Genomic DNA, 13368 nt, shown 5'->3' on the forward strand with positions numbered 1-13368 from the left:
GGCTTCTCTTCAGTAGGGTCGCGGGGGTGCTGGAGCCCATCCCAGCTGTCTTCAGGCAGTGGGTGGGGGACACCCTCAACGAGTTGCCAGCCAGTCTTAATAACAACTCACTCGCTCATTAACACCAAGGGAAGGTGGGAGAAAGGCGCAGTGCCCGGAGGAAACCCACGCAAGCACAGGGAGAACATGCAAACTCTGCACAGGAAGGCCGGTAACTGGATTTGAACCCATGACGAGCAAACCACTCATCTGCCGTGCCGCTCCATGAACTATCATACCAATGTTATTTTTTGTTTAAAAAAATCATTGATCTAGAAATGTGTATTTCATTTACATCAGTGGAATCCCTACCTAGAAGTTGCCGCCATGTTTGTCTGTCATCTTGCTGCTACGCTTGGCTCTTGGCACTGGTTTTCCTTCTTATTAGAAAACAGTGCAATCTAGTGGTCAAATATTTCACACTGGGCTTTAATGATTTAACATTCGAGATTAATTTTAATGACACACTGTATAGTGTTTTGATAAGGTTTATGTTAAGGCAGCGGATATGACGTCATCGGGCAGCGCTGGCCCGACGCGTCATTTCCGCAGCGACGCCTCCTCTTTCTCTTCCCTCCTGGTGGCACTTTGCTAGCGTTAGAAGCTTCCCCAATCGAGCAAATGGCCGCCGCCGGTATTCAGAGTCGCAAGCGGCTCTTAAAGGACGAAGACATGACCAAAGTGGAGTTCGAGACCAGCGAGGAGGTGGACGTCACGCCCACCTTCGACACTATGGGCCTGAGGGAAGACCTGCTGCGCGGCATCTACGCTTACGGTAGGCCGGGCTTCGCCGAGGCCTCCATGGAGATAGCTAGCTAGCCTGCCAGCTAATTCAGCTAGCTAGCGCTCCTAATGCGCACACTACGTCGGGCTTACGAAGTGACCCAGCCCGCTTGAGAGGCCCCCTGACTCACTATTTCACACTTTGGTCGCCGCCTTCGGGATTAAAATTTCAATAAAAACGAAGAAAATAACGCGTGTTACCGTCTGTGTTCGCCGCACGCTTTGCTACCCCTACTGGTTAATTTTCCCCTTTTCGTCCCTTGTTAACAATTTTGGGAACGTTACATTTAAGACGTAATTAGTTCTAGCTACTCATTACTTCTTCTATAAAGGAACTGAGTTACTCTATACTAAAAGTAATTGGTCACCAGGGAAAGTTTTTGCGTTACTTGAAGTTGTATTTTCAACTACTTGTAAATTGGTCATATAACCTTTTGATATTCATCCCTAGCAAAATATCCTACACTTGAATCGTAACATAAGTAGACGGTAAACAATATCATAAAATAACAATCAGCAGTAAACGGTATAAGGTCAGTTGAAAACATTTACGCTCAGGACCTGAGACAACGGGTCAAGTAGACATGGACAATTGAACCTGTTATATTTTTTTCGCAACAAAAGTCCACAGAAAAACAAGTCCGTTTACTTAATTAAATCCAACTCAAATGTTCCGTTGTAGAGATGTGAAATCCGACTGTTTTTAGAGAACTGGATTTTTCGCAGTTCACTAAGAAAACTATACGTTCTGAAAATAGCTCACAACCGATTGGTCATTGTGATTCTTACCTGGCATTGTTTTTAACCCCGCATGGTAATAACATAAGTTGAATTTTTAGAAATGCATAACAAGCAGGTTGCTCCTTGTGCCAATAGGTAACAAAAAACAGCTTTTGGCCTAAAGGTTGGTAAATCCTGTGTTAATTGATGCACACTGTACCTTTAATTCAAGAGACAAAATGCTTTGTTGTCCAATTAGATTGAAATCGGTGATTTTGCAGGCTAGATGGGGTTGGAGATGTTTTTATCTTGTTCTCTGAATGAGAGGTGTTGTCCGTTTGCATCTACACAATTAAAGGTAAAGCTTAAAAATATCAGGTTGAGAAAATGTCATCGTGTGCTGCCTTCAGGGTTCGAGAAGCCGTCGGCCATTCAGCAGCGCGCCATCAAGCAGATCATCAAAGGCAGAGACGTCATCGCACAGTAAGACAAAAAATTGTTTACTGAATTTTCACGACCATTAGGTCTGTTTAGCTGGTTATATTTCTGCACTTAACACATACAGTGAAGAAAATGAGTTTTGGAACACCCTGCTTTTTTGCTATTTCACTATTTCTCCCACTTAGAAATCATGGAGGGGTCTGAAATACTCATCGTAGCTGCATGTCCACTGTGCGAGAGATAAACTAAAAAGAAAAATCCAGAAATCACAGTGCATGATTTTTTTAACGTTTTATTTGTGTTTGGTGATAACCTTTTGTTTGCCTTCAGGTCTCAGTCCGGAACGGGAAAGACGGCCACCTTCTGCGTCTCCGTCCTGCAGTGTCTCGATATCCAGGTCTGTGTGGGACATGAATTTGGCTGATACCATGTTTAGAGAAAAGCAAGCACATAAGGGGAAATAATAAAAGCCTTTGGCGTGATCACAATTGATGAAAGGTTTGAGTAGAAAGGCCGGGCTGGCAAGTATTTTCACCACCTGTGGTGCCAAGTGGCATGCTTCATGTATTGACCAAAAGATACAAAGTTTGGAAAATGTCAACTAGAATTCTAGAATTCTCCCTGTCATTGATAACAATGTTGGGACGATTGTTTGGGTAATTAAACATGGCACTTCGGGATAAACTCTAGACTTCAAATGAGAAAAATATAATGGAAAATATTTACAAGGTATTGGCTGCAGACTGGCTAGGGGATTTAGTGTATAGAAACAATTGTGCAATGGAAACTAATGCAATAACATTCGCATTACAATATTCCTAAATTTATAGTCGAGAATTATGATATCCCACTTTTTCTATGCAACTGGCAAGATAAATTTGCGCGTGTTTAGCTAGGTGATGGCTCTGTCACAAAAGGGGTGTCTGGGCCTGTTTGTCTTTATTTAAGGGAACCTCTAGTGCCCACTAGAGGGCAGCAGGAGGTTGTGGCCAGTGTGAGAGACACAAGTCCTTTAAAATTATGGTGGCGCCGATGCTCTAGCGCAAGCCGGCATTATCCACCAGAATGGGCAGAGAGCAGCCAATGGTTTTCTGGGCTGTGTGGTTTGTCAATTCATGATTATTTGCATAGCTTTTAATCACAAAAGTTTCAAACAGATTTAAACATTCAAGCTGTCAAAGTTGGCTTAAGATTTTGAAACTGCGTTGTGTTTAACTGTGCTTTCTGGTTTACCTTGTAAATGTTTTTGTCGGTCCTGAAATACTTTTTCTCTTTTTAGTCTTAATGACGTGTTTCCTTGAATGCTGCGTTTCATCTGGTTGTAAACCATGCCCCCTACGTTGTTTTCGATGACATTAAAGACCATTTCTGATTTGAGTCGCGGTGAGGCAAATGTCAAATTAGGGTTTGGTATCAATGGAGCATATAAGAGATGAGCCTTAAAATTATACCATAGTCAAAGCTGTAGGATAAACTAGTTTGAAGTCGTGGCCATTTGAATGAGAAAATGACCTTTAATTTTGTGCTGCCGTGCAGGTGAGGGAGACACAGGCCCTGATCCTGGCACCCACCAGAGAGCTGGCTGGCCAGATCCAAAAGGTAAAGCCCCTGGTCGCTGGCGCCAGTCCCCGGTGCCCGTCTGACATTTGTGCCGCTTCAGGTGCTGCTGGCCCTCGGAGACTATATGAACGTGCAGTGCCACTCCTGCATCGGGGGCACCAACGTGGGCGAGGACATTCGCAAGTTGGACTTCGGGCAGCACGTGGTCTCCGGAACGCCCGGACGAGTCTTTGGTGAGTGGCGGCGGCTCAGGATGGCGTGGATAACGGAACCGCGGTGGTAAAATTTCCGCACGGCTCACCGGCTCTTCCTTCAGACATGATCCGGCGCCGCAGCTTGCGCACCCGGGCCATCAAGATGTTGGTCCTGGACGAAGCGGACGAGATGCTCAACAAAGGTTTCAAGGAGCAGATCTACGACGTGTACCGCTACCTGCCGCCCGCCACCCAAGTGGTCCTCATCAGCGCTACGCTGCCCCACGAGATCCTCGAAATGACCAACAAGTTCATGACCGACCCCATACGCATCCTGGTCAAGCGGTGAGTGTAATAGTCCACTATCGAAACAGTCTGTCCAATCGTTGGTTCCTTTTTTTCCCCTTAAAGTTGGCATGATGTTGATTTTCTGACGCGGCAAATTATAATAAACACAAGAAAAATACATCTTTCATTTAACATACTGCCCTGCCTGAAACCAATTAGGTACAGTGCTCCATCGGTCACGACGTAAACCTCTGGCACATAAGGCAAATACGTCGAGCAAATGTACAATAAATTCAATTTAAGTCACCGTTTCTTCATCCCTGTAAACCAAGAACAGACTCAGTTGGGGCAGTAGAACAATACATTAAAAAAAAATGCATTTTGGAAATTATAGTGAGTAGTCCACTGCAAAGTCTTTCACCAAATTACTTAACAAATCTTAAAACTTTGAACAAGTAACATTGGTCGTTTTAATATTTTAACAACTGACCTGTGTTCCCAGACCGCATTCCTTTATATTTCTTATGCACTTGTCATGCACAGTCTGGCATAACGCTCAAGTTCTCTTTTCGAGTGAGATATACACGTTTAAAATGTACAGTGCGTGTCTGTTCAACCATATCGAATCTATTTTGTTTGACGGTCCGATGGGCCTTCTCTTTAAACGTTGGTGCATCACAGAGGTAGTGCCATGATGCGCAAGGCCTGCTTTGCTGACTTTGCAAGTAGTCCTTTTTTATTGTTCCTAATTAGGCTAAAATGCTTCCAAACTAGACAAGTTACGGTACTAGTTTTTGACTGTCCTTTCTGTATGTGAGCATTCAAGACTGACAATATTGCGCATGAGCGACTCTTAAGAGATTGTATTCATGTAGAAATGCCTCACTCTGTTGGGGGAAAATGTTCAGTCGATAACGGAACCGATTGCAGACTGTTTAGATGATCGATTTTTGAAGATAGCCGTCGCAGTCTTAGCAGCAGGTGCTAGGTAGTACAAGGTGACACGGGGTGGGAGTCCGCTCCGAGACCCTGGGCTTACCCGCATGGTGTTTCGCAGTGACGAGTTGACGCTGGAAGGAATCAAGCAGTTCTTTGTGGCGGTGGAGCGCGAGGAATGGAAGTTCGACACCTTGTGCGACCTGTACGACACGCTCACCATCACGCAGGCCGTCATCTTCTGCAACACCAAACGCAAGGTGCGTCCTTTGTCTCCCTGCGCTCCGGTTCCCTCCTCCCTAATGCGCGTTTTCCCACCCGCAGGTGGACTGGCTGACGGAGAAAATGCGAGAGGCCAACTTCACCGTCTCCTCCATGCACGGAGACATGCCGCAGAAGGAACGCGAGTCCATCATGAAAGAGTTCCGCTCCGGAGCCAGGTGGGTTTGCGGACGTAGGAACGTGTTTCTGCGGCTGTGACGCTATTGTTTCAATCTAAGCTTAAAACACACTTCTATTCTATAGCATATGAATAACCTGTATTTTATGTTGACAATATCTGTGTATTATTTGTTATTGCAACAACCATTGCATCCTGGAAGGGGGATGACCTCATGTGTAGTCCTTTCTCAAGGTTTCTTCATTTTCCTCATGTTGAGGTTTTGAGTTTTTCCTTGCTCTCATGTAGGTTTTTTTGATCAGGGAATGGTGTAATAGTCTGTGGTTTGCAATAATCAGTGGTCTGTGCAACCCTTTGAGACTCTTTGTGATTAAAGGCGTCACAAATAAACATGACGTTGAACGGTAGCGGCAACCAGGAATCATGAGGGCGCGGACCCCATTTAGCCTGCTATGTCCACACCAGTGTTGGGCATGTGACTGTAAAGCAGTCATTTATGATTTATTTAACCCCTTAATGCTCCTAGGGCCTGTCACCAGTCACTGCCACATATTTAAACTCTTGGGATTCCAGATATAATGACCATTTCTGGATGTGAGTTCGGGTAATCTAAGGGTATGTGCTAGCGATAGATAGGATTAGCCGAGGATAGTTAGAAATGACTGATACAGACCCATATGTTGCTGAAGGGGTAAACCAGTGTGTGCTGATTTTTGGCTAGCATGGTACATTGAGCCGTGTTGTGCTGTGGGCTCAATGTTCGGTGTCAGGTTGGGAAGAGCGAAGTGGAATGGATGTTTGGTGAATGGGAGTGTGTTGTTTACTCTAGTCGCCTCCCTCGTAGATAGATTAATGTGTGTTCTAACACAGGTTACTCAATGTTAGTAGCATTTGCAGTGATTGGTTTCGTTTCACATGGAAAGGATGGATGAGGAGCGAATGTATATGCAGGGATCAGAATGGAGATTTTCATTTTCAGCTGAAATAGCCAGAGTCCAGGAATAAACCGGGGCGGCGCCCCCCCCCAAAAAAAAAACCCTGGGTTTTAGGCAATTTACTTGTCCAAAACCATGCTTATATTTATCATTTAAGTAACATTTTTAGAAGATTAAAATAATTTGCCCACATAACTGATTTTTTTGTAAATACTGCAAGATAAGTTCAAATGCAGTTCAGTCCCTGCAGCTTGTGCGACAATGCGGCCAATTTTTCTAACGGCCGCCAGGGTGCGCCAGAGCAATAAAGGAAAGAGTGAGATAGTCGGATTTTGAATTTGTTTGCTACGCAAGAGAAAAAGTGAAAAAGTCGGAATGCCTTTGGGGTTCAAAAACAGCGGAAATCCGCGGATCCGCGGAAGATTCTGATCCCTGTATATGGAAGGAGACCAAAAGGAGGGCCGTGGTTGACATGAATGGATAGTGTTATGAGTGCACTGCAGGAAAGAGGTCTTTATGTAGTGGAAGCCAGAGCTCTTGTTGGAGATAGGAATGAGTGGAGAGGTGTTGTGAAAGGATAGTGGGATGTTTGGACGTGTTCTAAGGGATGGGCAGGGCACCCGTATTATGCGGCAGGGGTAAACCAGTGAAATCTGTCGGACCCTGCTGTTGAACAAGAGTGTTGTGTCACCCTGGCCTGAGTGACATGGCTGCTTTCTTGTGTCCGGTTTCATCTGGAGGGACGAAAGCATGACTGACTTGGATGCCGAGGTGCCTAACTTGTTTGGGCATTTGTGTTGGCCATGGTCCCAAAAAATTTGTGTGTGTGTTTTTTTTTCTATTTTTTTCCCTTTTTTATTTTCTTTGTTATTGTATGTGTTTGTCTTGCTGTCGGTCACCCCTCTTGAGGGATATGATCAAGGTAGATAGATAGAGTTTGGGAGGGTTGTTCCTTTTTAAAAGAGTCCATAAAGTGACAGCATTCTCCAACTGGTTCAAGAACCGCATTCTTCAATTGACTTTGTCTATGTCTTGTTTTTGGGATTCAGGCCAATTTCACAGGATTGTCAAGCGGTTAATAACGCGTTACAGTAATCATTATTGAGAAAAGTAATTGCTTTCCTTTTGTTTATGTGTTTATGCACGCCCAGCTCGAGAGCGTGCGCGTTTTGATGGTTTTTGTTTTGTATTTTGGCAGTCGCGTCTTGATCTCGACGGACGTGTGGGCTCGCGGTCTGGACGTGCCGCAGGTTTCCCTCATCATCAACTACGACCTCCCCAACAACAGAGAGCTCTACATCCACAGGTAAGTCCCCCCTCCTCCAAAGCCAGCGAGCCCTCTTGACCGTCCGTCCGCGACTCCGCCCCCCCAGGATCGGTCGCTCGGGTCGGTACGGCCGCAAGGGCGTGGCCATCAACTTTGTGAAAAACGACGACATCCGAATCCTGCGCGACATTGAGCAGTACTACTCCACGCAGATCGACGAGATGCCCATGAACGGTGAGTCGTCGGGTGCTTGAAATTGTTGCACTGTTTCTTAGGTAAGACGTAGGGCTTGGGTTAGGAGCTCGGGTTTGGCCTTCAAATAAGGCGTTTTGAACTTATTTTAAAATAGGATTGGAGCTCGGGTTAGAAACAAAGGTGTAGGTTTCTGAATTTAGGGTTTTGAAATGGGGGTTTGGGCTAGGTTTACAGCTGGAGTAGAGGTTGGGAACTAGGGCTTGAGCTCAAATTTGGGGAACTTAACTGAATATATGGTTCCAGAACAGGTTTAGAGCTACTAGCAGTGTCTGAAATAACGTCTGCCCGGACGCTTGTGGCGAGCATCTTTTACCTCAGGCGTACAACTTATACAAGGTATTTGCCTGGGTGGCCGGCAACTTCAAGAAAGAAAGAAAGGAAAAAAAATATTTATTTTTTTTCCAAATCAAACGTTTGCTTTTTTCCGATTTCGAAATCTTCATTCCGTTAGGAAATTTTGGAATTTTAGATCGTTAGGCAATTTGCATACTCTGCAGCCAATCAGAAGCCTGCATCGAATAACTTGGTGCTTCCGAAATTACCCGAGCGATATAAGGTCGCGCGTTCGCATATCATTTTCCAAAATAGGCGCACAGACAAAACGACAAAAATGGATAAGTGGTTAGGAATCAAGCCAAAAGCCCCAGAAGATTCAAAAGAAGCTAACAAAATTGATGATGCTACAAAACGTAAACGTACATTAAAAGCATCGTGGAAAGAGGAGTTCACGTGGCTTGTAGCAAACATTGCATGAATGAAGATGAGTAAATACAGGTACATACTAATGGCAGATGGAAAACAGCAATGTCATATTCATGCAATGAATGTTATTAGATTTATAATAAACTTCATTTTAAAGTGTTGTTCTGTTATATACTCTGATTATCAACCCTTAATACTTTGCAAAAATGTTTGTTTTTTTGCGATGAGTCGTCTCATTAAAGTTGTGAAAAATAACTTTTTTGCATGATTTTCAGACACTGATACTAGTATTGTATGAACCTGGCTAGGAACTCTGGTTTGAGCTCCATGCTAGGGTTCTAAATTGAATGTAGGGTTCCAGAACAGGTTTAGAGTTAGGGTAACGGTTTGAAACGGGGTTCAAGCTAGATGTGGATCTAGGGTTTGTGCTGCAGGTTAGCGGTTAAAATCGATTTTAGTGTTTGGAAATCTTGACTCGGAGAGTCCTTGAAAAGTGCTTGAATTATCCCATAAAAAGGTCTACTGTTCTAGTCCAACCACAAAAGACAGCATTTGTTGAGGTCTCCTTTTAATGTTTGATTTGGGAGCACATTAAAACACAAGAAAAGATGAAAAAGTTGACTGTCGACTGTTTTGTTGTCATCCACAGTGGCCGACCTGATCTGAAGCCGTCGCCGTCTGCCCAAAACCGCCCCTCCTTCTACTTGTTTTATCTTTGTTTTTCGATTTGAGCTCGGAAGGCTCGACTTTTGTCAGAGTTGAGCTGACGTTTGTAAATAAAGTTTTTTTATTTTCCCTCCACCCTGTCTTCCTGGAGCAAAATTGCCTATTGAAGTTTGTTTTCAAATGTAGAAAAATATCCCCCCTTGAATAAAGTGTGATTTCTACAGGTGGTCCCGTTGTGTTAAACAGTGCGAAGGGCGAAAAGCGCCAAATGCAAAGTTTGAGAGCGGCGCGGTGGCCTAACGTCGCAGGAACCAGATCTCGTTCCGGCGCCCGGGCACGCCGGGGTTCTCGTAGACGGCCACCACGTAAGCGTCGCTCCGCAGGTGCTCGGACTCGCCCAGAAGCTCCCAAAAGAGGCCCACCTGACTCATGACCGTCTCCTCCGTGGTGGTCCCCAAAAACGGCCTGCCGCAAAACACAAAACCTCGTTCTGAGCCTCGGCCCGACCGTCTCTCCGAGCGAGGGGTTCGCTACCTGGCCACCACGGTGAAGGCGTCGCGCTGCACCACCTGCACTTCGGGGTCCAGCGGCACGGGCGGCGCCTCCTGGTGGACGGCGGGCAAAAAGAAGGACGTCTCCACGCTCTTCTCCAGGGTCTTGCCGTCGGCGCCCAGAAGGACGCGGCTCACCACCGGAACGGTCATGCCGAGGTGCCCGCCTGTGTCCACATGCGGCGGGGAACCGTCAAAAGGAGGTAAGATCTCGAATCCCGAGCGTGCAATATTTGACCACTAGATGGCACTGTTGTCGAATGCGAACCAAAAGAACGATAAAACTACAAGGATGTGTGAAAAATAAACTAAAAATCATTTGGATCAGCGGTGTCGAACTCATTTTGGCTCAGGGGCCACACGATAGAACAAACATTCTGTCAGGGGCTGGACTAGCAGATTAAAGAGAAAGAAAAAGAAATAAGAGAAAGAGGGAGGGAAAAGGAGAGAGGGTGAGAAAAAAAAATCGTGAGAGGGGGAAAGTAAGGGAGAGGAAGAAAGAAATCCAAAGAAATAGAACTAAAGAGAAAAAGTGCAAAGGGAAAAAAGAAGTTAGAGCAAAAGGTAGTTAAAAAGAAACACAGAGGGAAAGAGACAAAGAGCAACAAAGGAAGAGAAAAAGAGAGAGACAGAGTGAAAGACAGGGAGTGGGAGAAAAGGGGTGGAAAAGAGAGGGAAATAAATACAAGTACAGTGTCTTTGTGAGAGGCACCTGGCTTTGGCAACATCAAGTTGACAACCTGTAGCTTGTTTTTCTCTTGCGCTTCTCTGAGTGTTGTCTCATGGGCCGGATTCAATCACTTTGCGGGCCTGATCCGGCCCGTGGGCCGCCTGTTTGACACTTGTGATTTAGATTATTTTTAAGGTGGGGTACATCTTTGAAAATAGAATACTTTCTCAATTAAAGGGATAGTGTGTCACATTTAGTGCCCCCCCACCCTGGTGCAGTTATTCTCGGTGATTGTGACAGCTTCTTTTGCACGATTTTAGAAATGTATGCCGGACTAAGTGCAGTCTTAAACGGAATTCGCTACGGTATTGAAAAAGTCTCGAATAGTCTTGAATTTGAATGGGAAATCCGTAATTGGATGCAAAAGACAGGTTGGATTTTTTTAAGGCCCCATCCCACCTCGCTTGATTTAAAGGCTAGACTGGGAACACACGCAGTTTTAAGAGAGATAAAAAATCAGGTCGAAAAGCGCCACCTGCTGAATTTTCCTTGCAGATGAATCGCATGAGCTTCATGAAGCTCTTGGAGATGCTCTGCTCGTAGAGTTCCTCGGCGTGACGCGTGCACGCCCACTTTCCCGGCGGGTACGCGCGCTCCTCCCACATCATCTCGCCCATCTGCGCACATCAACTCGCCCGTCAGTTGTGACGTCATCGAAGCCATCGAGTCTTCCTACCTTCTCCTGAGAGGAAAGGAGCACGAAGGGGATCGGCTCCCTCTGCTGGCTGTGGCGCGTCATTTCGTGGATGGGGCCCCTCATTTCTGAAAAGGAGAATTTTTTGAATGAATAAATCGGAGGTTCGATTCACTTATGACGTCAATGTCGACAAATGGGAGGAGTCGACTGTGACGTCACCACCGGACGCGATATTATTACCCCCAAAGAAGGATTTATTCTATTAGATATGTAATTGTTTCAATTGGTGTTTCCAGACGTTTTCAGAGATAATTTGTTCCTTTCAAACGGTAGGAGTTCGTTCTCGAATTTTGTACGATGCTTTGGAGTTTCTTAGGAAAGAAAGAGAAGCGGAAAAAGTAAATTGAGTAGAATAGTAGATCTTTTTTTAACTATTCTCTCTGGGCATAATATTAGATATATTGGTAATAGACCAATCAAAGACACCCCTAACCTGTCATTTTCTCCTTTTTCTTTGTTTTTTTCAGTCCTAGCTTATTCATTTTATTTCTTCTTTTGATTCTTCTCCCATAGTTGTTTTACTACTATGTTCCCTTTTCCTCTTATATTTTCATGTTGTTGTTTTTTTTTGGCTTTTCCATTTTGTCGTTTTTACTTATTTTTTTATCCTTAGTTTATTTTTAATCGTGTTCTTATTTACTACTTTCTTCTTCATTTCCCTCTTCTTAAGTTGTCCTGTCCATAATGTTACATAACAATTGGTAGAAAATGGATTAAAAGCGACGGATGCCGTCACGACAACCAATGCGTTTTCTTCAGGTGCAAATACTGCGCTGCAAAGTACGAGTTGCATTTTGGCGCGTGCGCGATTCTGTTGCAACCTGGTCGTCGAGGGAGGGGCTTCGGGGACTGACGCGCACACTCTGTGCTGTAGGGGGCAGGAGAGTCCACGCAAGTGTCCGACGACGTACACGATACTGGACAAATGAGATAGCCGATGCGCCTCCCAGACTACCGTCAGTGCTACATCCGCGTCTCTTTGGATGGGCGGCCGTGACCCTGTATACCTGTAGGCACGGTCACGTGATGCGTGCTGCCCACGGCCCTCCAATGAGCGAGCAGCCCGTCCGAGTGCTCGTCCCCCGTTGGTCCGTCGGTGACGTCATCGTCCATCTGCTCGTCCTCGTCCAATCCCTCCAGGTCGTCCAAGGAGATCAAAGCCATGCCGACGCTCACCTGTGCAACCGGAAGTGTCACAAGAACGGGGAGGGGGTCGCTATTTCGACGCACAAAGCGCCCTGTAAGGAGCTTTAGAGTAAAAGCATGTAGCTAACTGTTAGCAACTAGGCGTCACTCGCGCACTGACTCAGCACAGTTAGCTTCTATTCTCTAATTTGATCGGCCATCATAACGCCGTTAACGCGTTCTAGTGCGCGTGTGCGTGCGTTACCTGTTTGTTGACGCGCGAGCTCGTCTTTCGGCTGTCAACGCTCTGAGAGTTGGCTACTTCCGGTGGGCAAGCCGTGGTGTACTTCAAAGTAAGAGCTTTAAACGGGAGTCGTGTCAATCACAGCGTATAAGCTCCGGTAGCCGCCAGGAGGCAGCAGAGCTTCGGTGGGGCTTTTTCTGCAGAGAGATGCTTCCTTCAAAATAAAACAATAATTGTCGGGGGGTTTTTTTGGTGTTGGTTTTGTAGCATTTCCCGGTTTTATAGCATTTCAGTTGATATTTACTTTTGTACTATGACTGTAGTTGTATTTTTTTATAGTATTTCTGTAGTAGTATCTTTGTTGTGTGTCTATAGTCATTTTGTAGCACCCAAGTAATATTTCCATCATAACCGGTAAATGCTCGTTTCAAGTCACTGAAGACCTCCAAACGCGCTCTACAATGTACTTCACACACACACTGAAGCCGTTAGATTTTTGTTGTATACCTTCTGTAGTATTTTTGTAGTATTTCTGTTGAAGTATTTTCGTTGTAGGCACAGAAGAAAACGATGTTTCCATTGTAGGGCTTTATCAATGATTGTTAGCATATTTCGAACAGTTTTGACCTCTAGATGGCACTGTTGTCTCATGTGAAAAAGCCATTGACAAAGAGCACAGCGTAGCAGCACGATGAAAGAAATATGAATACAAGTTTTGTTTGGAACATTGGTGTCTTTTTGCCTGGTATTCAAATCAATTAATATTGTCACGGTTGCCATGGCGCCCAATTGGTCCCGCCCGTGTGGCGCCAGCTGCAGCTAGGTGACAGATTGG

General features: G+C 45.2%; 2 protein-coding genes across 2 annotated transcripts; one reads left to right on the forward strand and one right to left on the reverse strand.

Moving 5' to 3' along the window:
• Window positions 1-575: 575 nt before the first annotated feature.
• Window positions 576-9407, forward strand: eif4a3 (eukaryotic translation initiation factor 4A3). Its single transcript, XM_088341287.1, has 11 exons — window positions 576-814; window positions 1953-2025; window positions 2314-2380; window positions 3520-3582; window positions 3644-3776; window positions 3860-4082; window positions 5083-5221; window positions 5286-5401; window positions 7495-7602; window positions 7670-7797; window positions 9170-9407. The coding sequence occupies exons 1-11, from the start codon at window positions 661-663 to the stop codon at window positions 9184-9186; spliced, it is 1221 nt and encodes a 406-aa protein (XP_088197413.1). The 5' UTR covers window positions 576-660; the 3' UTR covers window positions 9187-9407.
• soul4 (heme-binding protein soul4) lies at window positions 9072-12706 on the reverse strand. Its single transcript, XM_088341288.1, has 6 exons — window positions 12555-12706; window positions 12172-12340; window positions 11144-11229; window positions 10943-11084; window positions 9721-9904; window positions 9072-9651 (listed from the first exon to the last, which is right to left on the reverse strand). Exons 2-6 carry the CDS (start codon window positions 12326-12328, stop codon window positions 9483-9485), a joined length of 738 nt encoding a protein of 245 aa, XP_088197414.1. The 5' UTR covers window positions 12329-12340; window positions 12555-12706; the 3' UTR covers window positions 9072-9482.
• Window positions 12707-13368: the final 662 nt, after the last annotated feature.

This window comes from Urocampus carinirostris, chromosome 8 (genome assembly GCF_059441175.1).
Source record: "Urocampus carinirostris isolate Australia breed hairy pipefish chromosome 8, RoL_Ucar_1.0, whole genome shotgun sequence".
Taxonomy (NCBI): domain Eukaryota; kingdom Metazoa; phylum Chordata; class Actinopteri; order Syngnathiformes; family Syngnathidae; genus Urocampus; species Urocampus carinirostris.

Coding starts and splice junctions, on each gene's coding strand:
- eif4a3 (XM_088341287.1), top strand. CDS start 661: ATGGCCGCCGCCGGTATTCAGAGTCGCAAGCGGCTCTTAAAGGACGAA. Junction 2,381..3,519: donor TGCAGTGTCTCGATATCCAG/GTCTGTGTGGGA, acceptor GCTGCCGTGCAG/GTGAGGGAGACACAGGCCCT. Junction 4,083..5,082: donor ATACGCATCCTGGTCAAGCG/GTGAGTGTAATA, acceptor GGTGTTTCGCAG/TGACGAGTTGACGCTGGAAG.
- soul4 (XM_088341288.1), bottom strand. CDS start 12,328: ATGGCTTTGATCTCCTTGGACGACCTGGAGGGATTGGACGAGGACGAG. Junction 11,230..12,171: donor TCACGTGACCGTGCCTACAG/GTATACAGGGTC, acceptor TCTCCTTTTCAG/AAATGAGGGGCCCCATCCAC. Junction 11,085..11,143: donor TCCTTTCCTCTCAGGAGAAG/GTAGGAAGACTC, acceptor TGATGTGCGCAG/ATGGGCGAGATGATGTGGGA.